Genomic DNA, 19,472 nt, shown 5'->3' on the forward strand with positions numbered 1-19,472 from the left:
GTTCTTTTTACCGCATAACGAACTTACAGCATCGTTTTAACTCTTATAAACTCTGAAGCCAAACTTTGTTCAAACACACATACGTTTATTTTTAGTTACAGTGAAAAAGACATCAAATACTCAAATTGAAATTTGTGAAAGATTGTAAAAATGTAAGCTTAATATCTCTAACATATGTACATTAGATGTTACGGCACAGCTAATAAAAACAAAAAGAAACCACAATGTCTTAATGATTTTCTTGAATTTAAAGAAAGGGGGAAATTTAAAGAGAAAAATTACAAGCTAAAAAGGTCAACAAAGTGTAATGTTTAAACTTGAATAACTAAAATGGTTTACACTCTAAATAACATTCCACAACATAAAATGCTAATTATGCTGAAAACCAAAAGTTGGTGAGAAGGCCTCCGGCTGAAACGCTTCAGCAATGATTTTAATAACATATGTATCTGTACAGATGCCAACTGCTTTGATGATTTGCCGCCTTTTATAGTTTGAAAACTGATTTATATTTTTGAGGTTGAGCCACCAGTCACTCTTTCTCTGGAACACACACAAATACAAACACACACACTACACACACACACACACTATCAGTTTTGGTTTAATATTCACAGTTTCTATCTCTGGGAAATCCTTTGCTAAAAATGTTTTCTCATGTTTTGTGATGTAATCAAATTGAAATCTTGTTCAGGGACATCCTCAGCACTGGACCAAACAACCGACATCCTCTCTCCTCCTCTATGTTCAAATCATTATTAAAGGTGTTATTAGGTACTTTATTATTGGAGGGTAAACAGATATTTGTGCAGAGTGACATGTGGGTGAAACTCTAAACAACAGAACAGAGAAACTGATACTTTTCACACAGTCACAGTGTGTATTGTGTTGTGGGGAAGCAGTGGGGGAGGGGGGTCACAGAGTAAGAAAAGGTGTGTGTGTGTGTGTGTGTGTGTTTGTATCTGGATATGTGTGTGACCAAAGGCCAGTTTTAGCTCTCTCTCTTCTAAAGCTTTAGCTCCTATAAGACACAAAAGACATAAAGACACAGAAAAAATAACAGTCTTTTTGCACTGAGGGCCAAAATCATTGTCTGTTTTTTTTCACTAATAGTTGAAGATTTTTGAAGCACAATACACTACACATATTACCTTCAACACTGTGATATACGTCACGTAAGTTCCTACAGTTTGTTGCAACAATTTGGTCTGTTAAAATATGAATTCAGATGATAAGTTAAGATAAAAATGTCCTGTCTATCTTCATACATGTAGGTAACTCCACATGGGCTTCTGCTTTTTTCTTTTTCTTTTTTAATTCAGATCTGCAGAGTGGCAGTTTAATGCCATCCAAAGGACAGGAGATGTAGTGCAGAGTCAGTGATCTGGCTACATTTGACGACTGACATAATCATTCACTGATATAATGAATAATAAATGATATAATGAGAGTTTAAATAAAGAACATTGTATCAAAACACAGATGGGGATTATTACGATGTGTCATTAAACATCAAATGTCAGAGAGCACCGAGGTTAGTTTATGTGCACAGGGACAAAACACGGTGGATGAGCTATTTAAGACACGGATGAAATGGTAGGTAATTTGTGCAGGTGAGAAAATAAAACATGACAAATGGAATGAATAAAATGAAAAAAAAGAAACAGACAACAACAATAAATCCAGGTGACAAGCAGACAATGACAAGGGAAATCCAAATAAACCGAAATAGCTCTCATTCAGGAAATGAAATCATCTAGGAAACGTGTGTGTGTGTGTGTGTGTGTGTGTGTATGTGTGTGTGTACAAGGAGGAGGTGCCAATAAATGCAGTGGGTGTTTCCTAATTTGGACTTTCCTCTCATGTTTTATTTGAAAGACTATACAGCAGCAAGAGTCTGGAAATCCAAAGACCTTCACTGACAGAGAATAATAATGAATGACTTCTGTCAATACGTCCTTATGTTGGAATAGTTTGCGCTTGAAAAGCTATTTCTGAATGCACATGTACGTAGAGTCAGAAACCTTTTAGTAAAAGACGAATGATAGAGATAGAATGACGTTTTTGTTTCTTTCCACCCATGTCTTTAAAGTTTAAACTGTTTATCAACATCAGTGAAAGCTTCATCATGATCACTGACTTTTTCCACTGCCCCTCCTTTCCTTTCCTCTCCTCATATCCTCATCTCCAATATCAATATCAAAGATCAATACCATTCAAGCGGTAAATGGCTATTATAAAGATTTTCTGCAGAGTGGAATTCATGTGATGCTGCATGAATAAGCTGCAGGAGCACAGCAGGAAAACTGTGATACTCTTCACACTTCAGCCCTGCAAGAACAATGTATCATTTCCTGTGCGGAAAAAAAAACAACATACATAATCACATGTGAGCACTGATATCATGCAGTAAGGTGTGTGTGTGTGTATAGAGAGAGACAGACAGACAGAGAGAGAGAGAGAACAAATTCCTCTCGGCTATCTCTTGATAACGGTTCAGCTCTCGTGGGAGCAGGACTGTCTGAACCAAACAGAGAATAAGGGAAGAGGTAAATACAGACTGTGTGTATTGCGATAATTCACAGGTTTGTGCGTGTGTGTGTGTGTTGCAGTGTGTGTATGTGTTGCAGCGTGTGTATGTGTTGCAGCGTGTGTATGTGAGTGCACACTGTGGTTCGTGTGGTAAAGGCAGCACAAATATCACATTTTGATTATTTCCCTGCTTTTGCCGATGAGTGAAGATACTGCTGAAGGCTGCTGACACTAACATCTGCCGCCACTACGACAAGAGCAAAATAAGCTGAGTTTTAAGGAGAAACACAAAGACATGCATCGATTTAAAGCCTGCCAGGAGATGAGCTGTTGTATTTACTGTTGAGCTTTTTGAGAACACATATTTTACTGTATTTTACAATTACCACGGTGATTCATCGCAAAGTGGAGATTAAAAAAATTTTTAATCGGGTAAAAGTTTAGACTTGTTTGCTGTGAGTATAGAATAATCCTGACTCATTTAGTCAGTTCACACACAAGGATCGACCTGCAGGTTTGTTGCAGAGGTGATTCACTGCCATCCAGTGGACAACAGATGTAGTACCAAAGGAAAGGAAAGGGAACAGGAAAGGGACCGAAACCACCATCAACAAGAATAAATCAATTAAAGGGACGGTTCACGCAAATGAGACTAACTTAACTTGCTTCTATTAATTTCTACTTGTAGCTCTGGCTTTATTAACCCGGATTAAACAGCTATGGGTTTTTGTTTGTGGCACTCAGAGCAAACAGTGTCCTGGTTACTCAAGGTAATCCACAAAACACAGTATCGTTTCCACTGGAGCTACTTTCAACAAAACAAATAGCCCCAGTGAAAACTGTCTGCATGTGTCTCAAAAGCCACTAACACAATATAAAATGACTATGTGAGCACGTCTTTCAATATTAGCCAAGATCCTCTTGTACCATATACACCTACATGCTTAGTTGTTGTACTTCAGTGAAGACAATGAAAACATAATATGAACAATTTATTGAGATAATTCACTAGAAGTTGCTCAAACAACAAATAAATAAAGTTAAAAACCATTACACAAACCTCAGATCAAAAGTGCACATGCAACACATGTAAATATAAAACAAATTAAGACAAATTTGCACTCGTATATACAGTAACCCTGAGTCTGTTCCTGCCCCGAATTCTAAAATCTCAACATGCTTTAAAGGTTTATCTGGTAAACGTTACGGCAATGCAATTCATATGCAGCAGGTGGAGCAAGAGATTGGGGTTTTTTTGTTTGTTTTTTTCTGTTTTTTTTTTGTTTTTTTTTAAAGGTGGCACGTCATGGCTGCTACAAACCCTTCCTACATGCTCAGGTGCAAACTGTCACCTTCATCAGTGAGAACTGTCTGTTTTCTGCAGCGGTTTCACATGTTCTTCTTCTGTCTCATCTCGGGCACCTGTCTTCAGCACTGCAAGAGAAAAATGTGAACAACTGAATCTTTAACTATATCTATAACAATAAACAGAATTTAAGAGGATATAAAATGCTAGTAGTGCATCATAATGGTAATGACCTTAGTTTCTGACAGTATGGTTGGTGACAGTAGTGAGCTCTGATGAATCAAAGTCAGTGGAGTGTTGAGATGCCGCCTCGTGGGGCATCTGGAACAGTATGAGTGAGAGATGAAGAACGACCACCATGATAAACTACAAAACAACGTAACTACAAGTTATTTTCTGTGCAGGTGTTTGAGCGACTGACCAGAACTGGAGGAGCCATGAAGAGGTAATTGAAGGGGTAGTGCAGCAGGTTGATGCAGGTGGAGGAGTAAAGATCTGCATAACGCATCAGCTGGCTGGCAAACAGCGTCTGTCTGGAGCCGCTGCGCAGGAGGCTGCCCATCTGGCCGTAGGACATGTCCAGTCTGTAGTTCAGCACCTGCAAGCACAAACAAATAGCCACATCAGAAACAAAGCCTGGACAGAGTGTAAGAGGACAAGAAACACCACTGCTCAGCTTAATGACAGACATCCTGTTTTTTGTTTCTGCTGCAATCACGCATTCTGAAATTATTACCATCGTATCGTCATACCAAATGTTTGGTAACATCTTGATGTGTTTACAGTGAAGCTTTTTTTGGGGCAGTTTAGTTGTCCCCAGCAATAAGAGAAAAACAGGACAACCTATTAAAAATGATTAAGTTAAAATAACATTGCTGTAGCACCTCCTCTGGCCCTCTAAGTTTGTCTATTTACTGAATATCTGCCTCGTATGTGACTACCTTCATTCGGGTGTGAATGCCGCTGATGTCGGGACACTCTCGACTGTCGCTGTCCAGGTGCCTTCAAACCACAAACACAGAGGACAGTTAACAGCTGCTGCGTCACATCAAGTAACAGCGTTGTACTTCATGTAGAAAGTTAACAAGAAAATGCTAAAATCATGGCAGCAATTGTTACTAGACTTTTTTTGCAGTTTAAATCAGACACTGCAAAATAAAAGATTTGTTCGTTTCCGACATATTTTGGAAGAAAAAGTGATTGATTTCTTTATCATTTAGGTATCGAGTGCTGATGATGAATGACTTATTTGTTGTTTGTGAATCATTCATACATGATCCACAACAATCCTTAACAGGTTGCATTTTTCATGCCCTGCATTAGATACATTTACAAATTATGAATCACTAAAAGTTTTCTTGACTATGAAATAATGTTAATTATTTGACACTTAGCTCCTAGAGTATTAACAATAAATCATAGATTATAATGTATTCATTAATTCCACATAAACTCATTATTTATTCATGAACCATCTGTTTACAAAGGGCTTATAAACAAGTGTTAATTATGTCAGAATAAAGTCCAGATGGAAATAAACTCACTTGTAAAGTTCAGCTAAGAAGGCATCGAGACGTTTCAGCTCCTCAAATAGATCTGAAAAACAAGAAAGCCATCACGACTTTGAATCCAACCAAAACCATCACGATAGCACAACGGCATGATGTTGTCGACTCATTCTTACTTTTCTTCTCCTCCCACACGTGCAGCTCCTTGGTGAGCTCCGGTACGACCAGAAAAGTCTTCCAGCCCTGACGTTTCTTAGATTTGAGGATGTCGCCAAAGATGTGGTCTCCAACGTAGAGAATGTTCTTACCTTTGACATCCAGCAGATCACAGACGATGTCAGAGGATCCTGCAACCAGGAAATACAAAATGAAACAACATGGATGAGGAATTAAATTGTAAGAATGTACAAATAGACCCACATCACATGTACACATAAAAACACGCATGCATACAGAGACTAAAAAAGGTCATAATAATTTTACTTTATAAACAACTGAATACCTAGTTGTGAAAATGAGCCACTACAAAATATTTAATGTTGAAATTTGAGTAACAATTAATTCATAGCATTGAAATAATGTTGCTCAAATTCTTTTGGTCATTTTTGAATTGGAAAATTCTAGTCCCAGCATAAAAAAATCTCATTAAATTTTACTGGTTAAATTAAGACACCAAAATTCAAGATGTAAAATTTAAACTTGAACATCTAGCTGCAGGATGTCCACAGACCTTTGTCCTATCAGGTGACGTTCTATCAGTCACATGATCCAAGAAAAAGGGAGTGGAAACCCCAGACATTTTGCATCTTTTTTTTTTCACCACTTGAAGACCTTCTGGAGAGAATGGACTTCGAGCCAAAGAAATGAAGCTGGTTTTTAAATAAAATATTTCAGTGCTATCAATTCCGTTGTATTTAAATTTCAACACTAGGTATTTATTAGTGACTTTACATTTTAGTTACTTATAAAAATGTAAATCTTGAAGGCCTTTCTTTACTTCCTTACAATACACAATTATTTTCTAGGTGCGTGTGAAGAGTGAGAATGCACTTTGGAGTCTAATTATATTTCCTTATGCGTGATCTTAATTTCCAAACCCAAAACTTTAATCAAATTACAGTCACACCCTAATAATAAACATGTGGGAGTCAAGACCCACGTGCTGCACTATTTTCTTAAAACCTCATTGACCTTCTGCCTGGTAAACTACATATCTAATAGGGCAAAACTGGACATATGAATAATCACCTAGTGTGTTAAAAACTGTACTGGGGTAAGTATTCTCCTTTACCACTCAGTGTTGAATTTACCCGTCTATCTCAGCTCTCAGTTCTAAGGCTTAAATACTCAAAACTGTTCAGAGCAACTAAAGAACAAAGAAGCGTTCTTTCACTTCGCTTCATCACAGTAAAAGTAATGAACTGCTTCTACAACTCATACTAAGTACTAAGTACACTGAGTCTCACCTCCAGAGTACACAGTTCCATGTTGGAAGTCGCCTGTGTAAGTCCCAATCCGAAGCTTTCCCGTGTCCTGTGTCCGAAATACAACGTATTATTTGAAAGTTTCTGTTGGTCAACATTAATATGTAAATCTGCAGTACGACAGACTCTTTCATACCGTGTCCACTTGTCTCAGCACAGTCCCTTCTGCAAAGAACAGCGGCTTTTTGGTGTCCACAACGACGAGGTCGAAGAAGGAACGCCAGGACTTTTTCGGACTTCCAGACTGGATTGAAGAATAAATTAAATTCACATGAGTCGTGATATTTACCAAAAAGTCAAATCAAAAAGAAAACGGACTTACCTTAGCATTACTTTCAAGCAGATATTTCATGATGGCCTTGATGGAGAAGGCAAAAAAAAACATGTTGTTAGAATAATTTTGAACAACTCTACTTTATTTTCCTATAACTTGTGTGTTTAGTGACGGTACAAGACACTTTTATATGCTCACCTCAGTGTAGTTGTAGTCACTGTTGGTGGCAAGAAAGACCTTGGCCACCTCTTTAATCCGAGTCAAGAGCACAGGAAGATTTGCCTGGAATGAAAACATTTGTCCATTCAAGATTTCAACCATTTTTTGTCAAAAATAAAATAGAATTGGTGCTTCATTATGGAAGTTAACTCACATCTTGGATAATGTATTTCTCCAAATTCTTGATAGTTCGTTCTTTCAGGATTCCCTACACAGCACACAGATATCACATTTAATATACAGACAAAGTATGATTACAAGTAGACACGTTCATCCGTAGTATTTCCTATAAAAACGTCTCTATATAAGTCTCAATATAAATTTTGTTCATTAACCGTATCGTGAATGAAGTCCATCGCATCTCGGACATTCTGAAACATGCTTCTGTAGGACATAAACAAGTCGCCGTGCTGGTAACCTTTCAGGAGGCTGGAAGACATTTAACAGCAGAGGAAGACAGTTGGAAGTTTGTGGGAACAGGAAGGAACAGAAGGAACCTGGAACAACGAACAGACAAACCCATGGAGGTAATAAAACTCACTTTGTGTATCTGGTGCATCTGGTGAAGAAGTCCACAAGGCAGGCGTAGAGATAAGTCTCTGCAGGGTCCATGGAAACACAGGGCGGTCGGTTAACATTTTCATTTGCTTATATCATAAATAAGATTACTTTTTTTTTTTATTTGTTTTAAAATGCTGACAAATAAAGTATTAATTTATTAATGGAAATACACAGGAAAGTATAACTGAAATTTATGATGACTGTAATTTTCCACCTGACAGATTGAAGAGTGTGTTCAGAATATAAAAGCGGTCGGTGTCATCTCTTTGAATGAATTTGTTGGGGTAGTAGTTGTGAATGTCTTCTCTGTTGAACACAAACATAATAAAAGTCAGTATACAAAAGCACACACATAAGTGATGAATAAATTTAAATCTCAGGGCCATAAAAACAAGTCTTCATGAGGTCTTGTGATTAAAAGCATCAAGATTTAGATTTAGATTCAGATTAAGATTCAGAATACTTTATTAATCCCTGAGGGGAATAATTACACCGGCCTGAGGGCATAACTGAAAATTCTTTGGAAAGCACGATCATACACAAGTATTTAACAATTTCCTCAAAATTCTACTTAAATAGAGAACTTCAGTAAATGTACTTATAGTCACACTTACATGCTATTTGAAAAAATTAGAGTCCTCAGTTTGCCCATTCTGCAATGTCTCTAGAGCAAATATCTCAACATAACTTCTGTTTATTTTTATTCCTTTTTATGATGGGTTTTGCCTGTGAAACATGTTTTATTTTTTTTATATTCGTCTTCATCGTTTCTCTCTGTCTTCCTCCCTGTTTTTGTCTGCCCTTACCTGAGCTCCAAAGTTCACAGGTAGAGAAGTCCATTACAAAGTAGCAGTACAAGAGAGAGTGTGCCAAAAAAGTTAAAACTTTACCCTTTGAGAAAGTGGAAGCCGTGACTGCAGACTAAAATGTTCCCATTCGAGTCCACCTTCAGGAGGTTCCCGTATGTGGTGTCAATCACTAAACCGCTAAAGGTGGAAAAGAAAAAAGAGGGAAAAGCAAAATGAGAACAAGGTTATCAGGACATGACCTGAGAGTTGTTTTGTGCTTATTTTATACCAACTTCTGGCTTTATGATGTAATTTCAAAATATTTGAAATCTTTTTTTTTTTGTTTGTTTGTTTTTTTTGTTTTAATTATTACTGTTTTTGTGTCTGTGGACCCCAATAGAAAACAAGAGAGTTCATTTCATGGGGGTTATCCTTAAATTTAGAAATAAAATAAATTGCTGTGTGTTGCTGATTAGATCATCTGTACAATATAATGACTTATTCCTGAATCTTCAGTTACAGAGGCAGATTTAAGAACAAACCGCGTGGGGAAGCTGGGGTCGTATGTGTAGCGGAGAAGCTCATGCGGGTATCCAATAGACACTATTCTGTCTCTTATCAGCTCAAAGCCCAGGCTCTCATAGTCAGGAGACTTGTATACTGCAAATAAACACAGAAAAAACATTTGCACAAAGCCAGTAAATCTTGTGCGGCCTGTTCAAGAGAGAATTGTGAATCCAGAATGAAAAATTCAACACAACAGAGTTCAGTCACAGAAAGACCTTAGTCTTTTCTACGCCGTTACGTACCTGCCAGCGTGTAGTCCATGTCAAAGCCATAGCATTTGATGTTCTCCAGCGTCAGACTTCGGTTGACAAACACCCTGTGATCAAGAGCACAACACAAACACAGCTGAAGTCTGCAGACACATGGCCGGGAGAAGATGTTTAGTTTGAGGACAGGACCTCAGACATGTCATGTTTTGGATTCATTGCACAATCCATGTCTGTGGTGGATTTGTCTGAATGAGGTTTCATAAGGTTCACTGTGTTGCAGCAGCACATGCAGAGGTCTTTGCTTATCAGCCTGTTTGCATTAATTCTACCCAGAGGCTGCGCTCATGCAGGGCAAAAGTCATGTAAGGTGAAGGGGCTTTTTTTGTTGTTGTAGATTTGTTGCTTTTCTGTGATATTGATCTGTATCCTCATGGTTGCTTTAATGGCTCTTTTCCATCACTGAAACTTTTTTTTTTTTTTTAATTAAGGAACTCCATCTACAATTCACTTGGAGGAAAGCCCAGTTGGGCTTAGAGAGATCCCCAATAAAAAAAATCAAATCAAATCAAACACTTCGACCTCAGTTACCTTGTTCTGGTTTTGGCTATTTCCTCCCCCACAAATTCCACGCAGCGGGGGTGGAGCTGGGTGGAGCTGAGAGATGTTATCACAGTCCTCAACTATCTCCACCACTGTTTCAAATGACTGCTAATTATCAACAGAGTATCCAATAAAAAAATGTTTTTAAAAAAAAAAAGAGCCATGATGTGTTTGTACAGACTGGTGTAACTGTACGTGGTTTCCTGTATTACCCGTTCCAAGATGCTCCTCTTTATCAGTGACACCCTGACAGAGGCAGAGAGGCCTATCTGCAGCAGATCCAGTCTGGATGGCTCCATCTCAACACTGCCTGACACTTCATACATATAGAATTGCTGTAAATAATTTACCTGCAAGCTCTTGTTTTGTGAGCGTGTTGCTGCAGAGCGTCAAGGTTCTTTCTCCTGAGATCAATCCAGCAAATAAAAGCTGGCGAGGAGCGAGTGAATCTGATGCTGGAGCACTCACAGAGGAGGGGGGCTACTGGTTTCAATATCTACTGGTTAAAATATTTAGTGATAAGGTACAAACCTTCAAGGCACAGAAGCAGGGGAGGAGTGTTAGACAGTAGAGACTGGTGGAGAATAGACCATTATTATTATTGTCTCATTTGTAATTGTTATTAAATATCTGAATACTAATATGTTAAAAATATAGAAAGAAGCATTCGCTGTACCTGGAGTTTACAAAAGATGAACATGAGCAAACTCAACTCAAAACTAACGAATTCTTCACTTCGTGTTGAGCATGTAAAGCTGAGGTGTCTTAAGTTGGTGCTGTTGTTAACTTCTGAGTATATGTGTGATATTACCTTCAAATAAATGAACTCACTTTTGGTCAAAGCCTCTCTTCACCCTGGGCCCATCAGGGGAGCTGCTGGGGGTTGTCTCCATTGGATCCATTGGTATCTGCAAATTGTAAACGAAGCTTTTGTCCTGCTCCCGTGACTTATGTGAACACGCAACTGTTCTGCGGTCAGTCATTGGAGGGGCATTTAAATCACCAAATTTACACACTTGAAGGCGTGGACCTGTGTGTTGTTTTCAGTTTTGCACCGGTGGCTCAAACTCCTCCCTGTGACTTTTCTTTTCTTTTTTTTTTTCTTTTTTTTTTAACTACTTGGTGATGTCAACGGCTGCGGAGGACGCGGTTCCGGCCTCTCGACTTCTGCATTTATCCCAAACTAGTCGTGCATCACGTTTAGCTTTGTACGAGTAGATTGTGTTATCAGAGGCGCACACATGTGTCGCGGCTGCACGCCTGCGTAAGTGGTTGGAGTTTCCTTGTTGACTGTCAGTCCGGCTGCGACATCAAAGCAGAAAAAAAGGTTCCAGATATTTAAATGATTCGTGTGGGTTTTAGTTTCAGCAAAAGCGGAATCATAAACGTGATATCAGCAACATGTGCGTAAAAAGGAGTTAGAGAGCAAACCCGAAACACCAACATGTCTCATTAAAAACCTCTACAGTGTTGTCAAGAGCAGAATGCAACCAAAAGTCAGTGTGATCTCTGTGTACATTAATATTCAGTTACACCAACAAACCTATACACACATGCAGGGTTTACGGTCTCCCTGAAGAGAAATACAGGTGACATAGAGGAAGTCTTTCTTATTGCTCATTACACACTGATTTAAAGGCCTCACTTCCTAGTACCATGAGTTCTTCTTATTAAAGTTTGTGCTGGGACTTTAATGTGCACATTACACCTACACTATACTCACCTATATAGTAGCTATTACACAGGCAGAAACGCTTGTCAGTGTTCAATTGTTAAATATTATAGTAATAGATTTAAATAGTTGCAATGTGTTAGCATCATTTCATTGTTACAGCTGGTCAAGGTAATTTTAACTACTTTACTGTACTGTATATACTTTATTTTTTGTACTTTATAAGATTATTCTATGATTTGTGTATAAAATATTGATTGTAAAGTAACTAGTGGCCTAACTACAGCTGGCAAATAATGTGGTGAAGTAAAGAATACAATATTTGTGTGAGAAATTAATAGAAGTATAAAGTTGCATTAAATTGAAGTATTCACATACAAGTACCTCAAAACTGAGTAAATGTATTTAGTTATATTCCACCACTTTCGAGTAGCAGCTAAACACACATTTCTTGTAGATAAACACACAATGCAAATGTGACCAACACTCACTTTAGGCGATTTGTGCTGCAGGCAGCTTGAAGTTTATGTAACTGGTCAATGGATGTTCAGATGCCTATCTGTATAGCTAGAGGTTAAACACGCACACCCCACTGATAACCTCCAGGGCCAAACCTTGTTTCAAGCTAAAAGGACAAAGATGAACAGACTTGTCTGTCCACTGCCTCTAATAGCCACTTTAAAGTTCAATAATAGGGGATCACCACTAACACAAGAACACAAACACACACTGTGAGGATTTCTAGTGGACAGAAAAACAAGACAAGTCATAAAAGGCAGCAGAGTCACATTTTAATCTCATGGTACAGGACATATGGTCAGTCTGACATGAAGTGACTTCTTCTTCTACATATTTTCCAGCTTATTTGAACATGGTGAATATAATCAGAATTTGGTCTCACATGTTATGGTTTCGCTGAGTTTTGCTGAGTCACTGGATTTATCCTTTGATTCTCCAGATTTGCAGTGCATCCTCTCGAACTCCGCAGCGATCTCCAGGGCTGTGCGATTCTTGGTCTCAGGGACGTTGAACCTCACATACAGCCCACAGGTGGTGCAGAAGATCAGGAAGATGAGAAAGCAGAAGTAATCCAGATAATCCTGGAAAGGAAGGAATTTGAAGACCATGTGTGAGTCAGTGAGAGTGATGCATTTAATCTCAATTCACCTGTCTGATCACTCCTATCCACTGGCCTCTGGTAAAAACATGCAAAACTTTACAGAGAAAACAATGTGCTTACCACTATGATTGGGAAGAGCATTCCCAGCACAAACAGGCCTGTCCAGTTGATAGTGCAAGCGATGGTGTATCCAGCTGATTTAAATGACTGAGTAAAGATTTCTCCTGGAAGAGGAGCTGTAACTCCCGCTGAGGGGCAAGAACATTGGAGGGATTTATACACCTCAGTGTCGATTCAAAAGTGGAAAATGATTAAAATTGAAATCCTTGATAAATAAACTAAGATCTCGAGTAATAAACATACCTGGTCCACTGGAAAAAAAGAATATGAATAAGAAAATAAGAACCATGCTGCAGTACGGCATCCAGGAAACCTGGGTCTGAGGAAAATACAAAGATCTGTTGGATTGCATACATTTATGAGGGATTTCAGTTACGATCAGTCGTCACTTGTCGGGCTTTAATCATCAAAATGTGCTGCGACCAGTGGCTGATGTTGTGGTGACTCACTTGCAGGTACACAGTGATGGTGAGGAGAACCAATGTTGCAGACATTCCCATGTATCCTCTGAACAGCAGGACTTTTTTCCCCATGCTCTCAATAATCATGAACTGCCAACATGAAAACAGTTTCACCAGCAAACCACATGGGGAAGCTCTAACTACACATTAGGACAGGCGTCACAGCAGAAGGAAAGGTTTTTTTTCCCATAACTGTTCTCCTAAATTGCTAAAAGAAATGTAAAAAAAACACATTCATGTCAGGATGTGTAAAGGATATTACACTATAAAATAATTGACACTAATAGAACATAAAGCAGATATAAATCATGATGGGATATCGGTGAAATGACTTACACAAGCGACAGAGGTGGACAACTCACACAGCCCTGTTCCCAAAGCAGTGTAACGTAACTGCTGTTCTTGGATTCCTGCCGCACGAAACACATCAAAAGAATAAAAGTACACCTGGAAAGTAAACCCCAAAATAAAGAGTCTTTTAAAATGTAGACATGTTTACATCTTTTGTTTTGCTTTAGCATGCAGGGCAGGATGAAGTGGAGGGAAGCAGTATTTCACTCGTTTTGTATTTTTGAAAATAAATATTTTCAACTAATATTTAAAAAGCATGATTGATGTGAGAGTTTTTTTTTTGGTTTGTTTGACTAAACATCAAACAAAACTAAACTAAACGTCACTGTTCACAATTCTATACATTATATCCATGTGAAAATGTAAAGAAAAACAAAAAACTTCCACATTCCTCCTGCTGCATGCATGAGTATAAGTTTATTTATGTTTTGCTTGTGTTTTCTGGATTTCAACCCATTCGCCTTCAAGAGCACGAGTGTTTTTTCCTTGAGTGCGTACTGAAACTTTCCCTGAGACCACCCATTGCACCCATCTGTGTGACTTTGATGCTTCCAAATGTAAACACTAAAAGTCAGACAGAATCAATAGTCCTTGTGTTTGGGACATACAGGTCTAAAGCTGATCATTAATTCTGCACACTACATTACCTAAAGATAAAGAGGTGAAATGTCAGTTGATGCAAAGCATGTCCTGTATCTCAATGTACACTTAACAACATCTGCGAAAAAGAGCTTGGAGTGTGTTTCATCTAACTCACAGCATTGATGCCACAGAGCTGCAGTGTGGTGAAGTACACAATGATGGTGAGGAGCTGCCAGCGGACTGTTCGGTTCTGAATCAGCTCCATCACTGAGTGGTTGTGGACGCTCTGCAGGGCAGCTTTCTCCTTCATCATCTCCTCCACCTCCGTGCTGTAGTCCTTGTTGCCCCATAACCTCTTTAAAGCTGAGGGAGCATGACAAAGCAGCAGATTTGGGTGGTGATAACACGGCTGGACATCACAACAGTGTTAAGATCACAAACTTGGAAAAAGGTCTTACTTGTGGAAAAGATCCCACAAAGCTAAAAAAGTGCTTCCTCACACCTTTGTCGCAGGCCAGGCGGTCTCCTCTGTCCAGGAGCAGGAAACGGGGCGACTCTGGCAGGAAGGGGAGGGTGGTGAGCTGAAGAAACGCAGTGAAGCCATTGAAACCAAGCAGCCACGGCCATCTCTGCTCTGTGCCGAGTAACTCACTGCAAGGGCAACATCAGCTTATCATCATTCAATAGTGGAGCTATACCACTGTTATACAATGATATGCATCCAAGCATACTCTGGTAAAGTGTTTTGTCAAGTTTAAAGGGACCCAAGTTGTGAAGTTGTAAGGGTTTATTACAATTTGGGTGTTATTTTTGGAGTTTTGCCATCAATCCTATCAATAATATAGTACTCAGCAGTATACCTGAGTTTTAAATCTCCCGTCTGTGGTGACTGGTCAACAGCAACTAGGAGCACAGTGGAAAAACCTAGGAGTAAAGTTTCTGATGCAAATGTAAAATCTTGGTGACAGACGAAGGATTTCGGTCTAATAAAAGAAAGCGATCGATGGCGAGGACAAACACGGACTGGCGTGGCTTTTTCTTGTTGGACAGTGCTGAACAAAGAGAAGAGACTGAGGACAGACATGGATGTCGCCTTACTGCTCTTAGACAGGTTGGCATCTGTAAAATATTTGGAGTAGGCATATGTAATTATAACACTTACTCTACCTAAATAATGAATTATTATCTTGGAACTGGTGAAGTGTGTTTGTGTAATTACTCTCACTGCCAGAGGGGGGAGACAAAAGTTAACACTACAGGTTCCCAAAAAAAAAAAAAAAACAACACATATGTAAACCTCATGGTGGTGCCAGAGGAAAAGTCAGGTGATCACCACGATCAGCAGGATTCATTGTTGGGGAACATGGATGTCTTTGCAAAATTTGATGGCAATCTATCCAATAGGGGCGGCTGTGGCTCAGGAGGTGGAGCGGGTCGTCCCACTAATTAGAGGGTCGGCTCCTCCAGTCCGCGTGTCGAAGTGTCCTTCGGCAAGATACTGAACCTCACCTTGCCCTTGATGGCTGTTCCATCAGTGTGTGACGGTGATGTATGAATGTGTGGGTGAAGGGGTGAATGTGGCAAGTATTGTAAAGCGCTTTGAGTGGTGAGTAAGACTAGAAAAGTATAAAATAGTCCATTTAAAAAAGTCCATTTACCATTCAATAGTTGTTGAGATTTTTCAATCTAGACCAAAGCGATGTGACTAATCCGACAATGGCTATCCTTTAACCCATCCTTTCATTAGGACCCTAAAGTGTTCAAGAATGTCTGCTGTTATTTTCTCCTTGACATTTTGCAGTGATCATTATATAAACTTAGCTTGTTTCTATAGATATGACCTTTAACATGAAAATGGTTTCAGTGATGATTCGTGTGAATGATTTACAAAACTTATCAACCACCAGATATTTTATCACACTGTTTATTCCAGGAAGACAATGTTGCAAATCAGTGTGCAGCTTTATGGCAATATTGGATTCACAACACTTTTGCATCAATGCACAAGGCATTGATCTTGCGGGTCTTTAATTCAGTAGATTACCCCAAAACAGCCATTGTCTATGTTTAAATTGTTTGCCAATTGAGTTTCAATAAAATGTACAATAATGTATGTATTGTACAGAGAAGACACCATGGTCTGTCCACATGTGAGCTGTCATTTGAGCTGACCACCACCTGACCCTTTGACCCCCCTGACAACAGCATATGTGAGGCTGGACTCCTCACCTGATCCCCAGCAGCTGACCACTGAACTTCCCCAAGGAGATGAAGGTAGCAACAGTCACACCCACCATCCCTCGCAGCCTCTTCGGGGCGCATTCAACGAGGTACACTGTGTGAGCTGAGAGACTGACTCCTAGAGGCGTACACAAGGGAATCATACATTCTCAGTGCAGTCAATAACGATCAATAACTGGGTGAGAAATGACCCAGAGAACTTAGAAATATAATAGTCACAAGTACAAATAGAAATCGATTGTCTGTATGGTTAAATTGGAAGCCAAGAGTGATGGCGAAAAAACAGATTTAATAGCTTCCTAACACAGTAAATTTACCTGAATTGATGCCATAGAGAAATCGTCCCACCATGATCATCTCAAAGGACATGGCTTTCCGACTCAAGAGCATCAACACAGCTCCAAATATAGCCACAAAATTGTTTAACAGAAGGCATTGTTTTCTGTTGGACAGGGAGAAAGAGACTTCAATGTTTGAGCCTGAAGTCATTGTTAAAAAAAAAACCCCAAAGAAACAGGAAACCTGAGCTAAAAAATGAATTTAGTTTGTGTCTTTTCTGTTCATGTACTAACCTGCCATATTTTGAGATCAGTCGACCCGCCACCAGTGACCCCAGTAACCCCCCGATGCAGAAAATGGACACAGTGAAGGACCAGATGAGAGAGACCTGCCACTGCTCCAAGGCGACACTGTATCTCTGCAGGCATGTTCTGTTCACCAACTCCTTTATAAACTGCAAATATCACATGTACCGTTAGTCTCATTTTCATTTCAGTTAAAGCATCATAATTTTTTTTCAGGTGCCATACAGTTGTCTTTATAGCTGATGTGGAAAGTATTAATAGATTTTTACAAAACAAAACTTGTAAATCACAAATGTGTTGACATACTACTATGATTTTTGTAGTAAAGTAGTTCTACTTACATCAGAGGGGGAAGTCATCACAGATATAGAGAATCCATACTGAAACGTCCCTCCAATGCCAGAGACAAAAATGGCAGCGATCACAACGGGGCAATCTAGCTGCAGGAATTAAGCAGGTTTGACAAATCAAAGCACATTTTCATTTAATTTTAAATAACAAATTCTACTTTTCCATTAAAACATTTCCCAAAGCTTACAGTTGTCAGTGTCTCTGTTAAATTATTTATGTTGATTCTGCAAGTTGCAGTTACAGCAAGCACTCAGAGTGTTTAATTAAATGTAGTATCTGGGTTATTTTTTTTTTATTTAATAGAGCTCGCTCCGAACCGTGGCAGTCGCACATGTATCCTAGCAGAACAAATGTGAGGTAGACGCTTAAAATAATTAAAAAATGTACCCACCAGGAGCGTTAAGTGCTGCAACATGACTGGAGTTTGGTCATTGTCATTTCTGGAGTCTTTACAAATCATTCACACTTTAAACTGGTGCTGCAGACATTTAAACTCTGCACTGAAATGATTAACTTTCTATTCAGGCCAAATGTAACGCAGGATGACAAAGCAACCACCATGTTTGGTAAGTGTGTGTGTGTGTGAGTGTGTGTCAGTTATGTTTGTGCAGGTAGATGAGCTGTGTGGATATGGTTTCTGTTTGCTTTAGGATTTTGCCCAACGATGATGAAAGACCTAGGACAGATCATACGAAAGGAGAGTTATTTATTGTCCTGCGTTGTATATAAAGCCTGGGAAACTTGTATTCAACCAGTGAAACAGTGACTTCAACCTCCTGGAAAACTCTGAATCTATAACGATGATCAGATGAACAGTAGCCGTGAACAAAAATATTCAACACAAGTTACTAAGATAACTTTCTCCCTTCTCCCACTCTATTATAATCTAACAGCCTTTCACAGGTTAACTGATCCCTTTAGTTTACAGATTAGAATCAGGGATTACATCACACTAAGAAATTACTGCCATTTAATGGAGAATAAAACAGATATATATTCTCACTTGCTTTCTTCCAGAGAGTTAGATGAAAAGATCAATTCCACTGTCATGTGTGTACAGTGAATTTGAAGCTACTACTAGCAGCTGGTTAGCTTAGCTTAGCATAAAGACTGGAGACACTTTGGTTTTTGTATCTATTAAACAAATGAGGTACCCACATCTTGGTTGGTGAGTTGTTGAGCCGCTTTCATACATCTGGACAGAGTCAGAGCCAGTTGTTTCCCAATTGTTTCCAGTCTGTGTGCCAAGCCAAGATGACCAGCTGCTGGAAGTAGAGTGGTATGGAGCGTCTCATCTAACCTCAGGCAAGAAAGTGAGTATGTTTGTTTCCCAAAATGTTAAACTAGTCCTTCAAAATACATGAAATCCTCTAATAACCCTGCACATGTCATTGTTAGCTGGAAACCTTTAGTGGATTTTGTCCTTGTGCCAAATTGATGCAAACCTGATTCTAATGAGGCCTGCACTGAACTAAAAACAGAAACCTCCTGCGGTATCACTCCGCATCAGGCAGACTAGCCTGCCAGATGTCACACAGCTGACCTCCAGGAAAGAGCTGGTGACGGCTGTCCTGCATCGTCTCCGGGAGGCAGCGGCGGCTTCGAATGACAACACACCCCAGACAGACCACTGAGAGAGAGACTGAAACTTCTAAAAAGCTGTCAGGAGGGCTGTTTCCTGCAGGAGATGAAAGCCTTTGCAGCTGCCAGAGAGGCTTTATTTACAGCTCTACAGAAGCTTCTGCATAAAAAAACAGAAGCATTGTGGGCCATTTTGTACATATCATCCGTATCACTTTATACACAGTAACCCCTACGGAAATAAAATTGGCCAACGCCGCACAACTGCAAGTGCAATCACGAGCGATCACTGATGTATCCACAAAGGTATCATTGTTGACCTCGAGTGACTGGAAATCAAAACATACACAATTATTGATTA

The 19,472-nt window shown here is 39.3% G+C and overlaps 2 protein-coding genes across 2 annotated transcripts; both read right to left on the reverse strand.

Annotated features, from left to right (window-relative positions):
- Positions 1 to 3,511: 3,511 nt before the first annotated feature.
- nt5c2l1 (5'-nucleotidase, cytosolic II, like 1) lies at positions 3,512 to 11,475 on the reverse strand. The gene is made up of 18 exons (XM_056404475.1): positions 10,880 to 11,475; positions 9,482 to 9,555; positions 9,215 to 9,332; positions 8,775 to 8,870; positions 8,099 to 8,190; positions 7,865 to 7,922; positions 7,659 to 7,752; positions 7,478 to 7,531; positions 7,303 to 7,386; positions 7,153 to 7,188; positions 6,967 to 7,074; positions 6,813 to 6,879; positions 5,523 to 5,693; positions 5,383 to 5,434; positions 4,780 to 4,840; positions 4,260 to 4,436; positions 4,072 to 4,159; positions 3,512 to 3,966 (listed from the first exon to the last, which is right to left on the reverse strand). Exons 1-17 carry the CDS (start codon positions 11,029 to 11,031, stop codon positions 4,073 to 4,075), a joined length of 1,581 nt encoding a protein of 526 aa, XP_056260450.1. The 5' UTR covers positions 11,032 to 11,475; the 3' UTR covers positions 3,512 to 3,966; position 4,072.
- A 1,014-nt stretch (positions 11,476 to 12,489) lies between these two features.
- Positions 12,490 to 17,646, reverse strand: slc2a11l (solute carrier family 2 member 11, like). Its single transcript, XM_056403966.1, has 11 exons — positions 17,521 to 17,646; positions 17,168 to 17,328; positions 16,913 to 17,037; positions 16,584 to 16,713; positions 14,857 to 15,005; positions 14,530 to 14,717; positions 13,758 to 13,868; positions 13,410 to 13,511; positions 13,204 to 13,279; positions 12,961 to 13,088; positions 12,490 to 12,820 (listed from the first exon to the last, which is right to left on the reverse strand). Exons 1-11 carry the CDS (start codon positions 17,536 to 17,538, stop codon positions 12,605 to 12,607), a joined length of 1,404 nt encoding a protein of 467 aa, XP_056259941.1. The 5' UTR covers positions 17,539 to 17,646; the 3' UTR covers positions 12,490 to 12,604.
- Positions 17,647 to 19,472: the final 1,826 nt, after the last annotated feature.

This window comes from Seriola aureovittata, chromosome 18 (genome assembly GCF_021018895.1).
Source record: "Seriola aureovittata isolate HTS-2021-v1 ecotype China chromosome 18, ASM2101889v1, whole genome shotgun sequence".
Classification (NCBI taxonomy): domain Eukaryota; kingdom Metazoa; phylum Chordata; class Actinopteri; order Carangiformes; family Carangidae; genus Seriola; species Seriola aureovittata.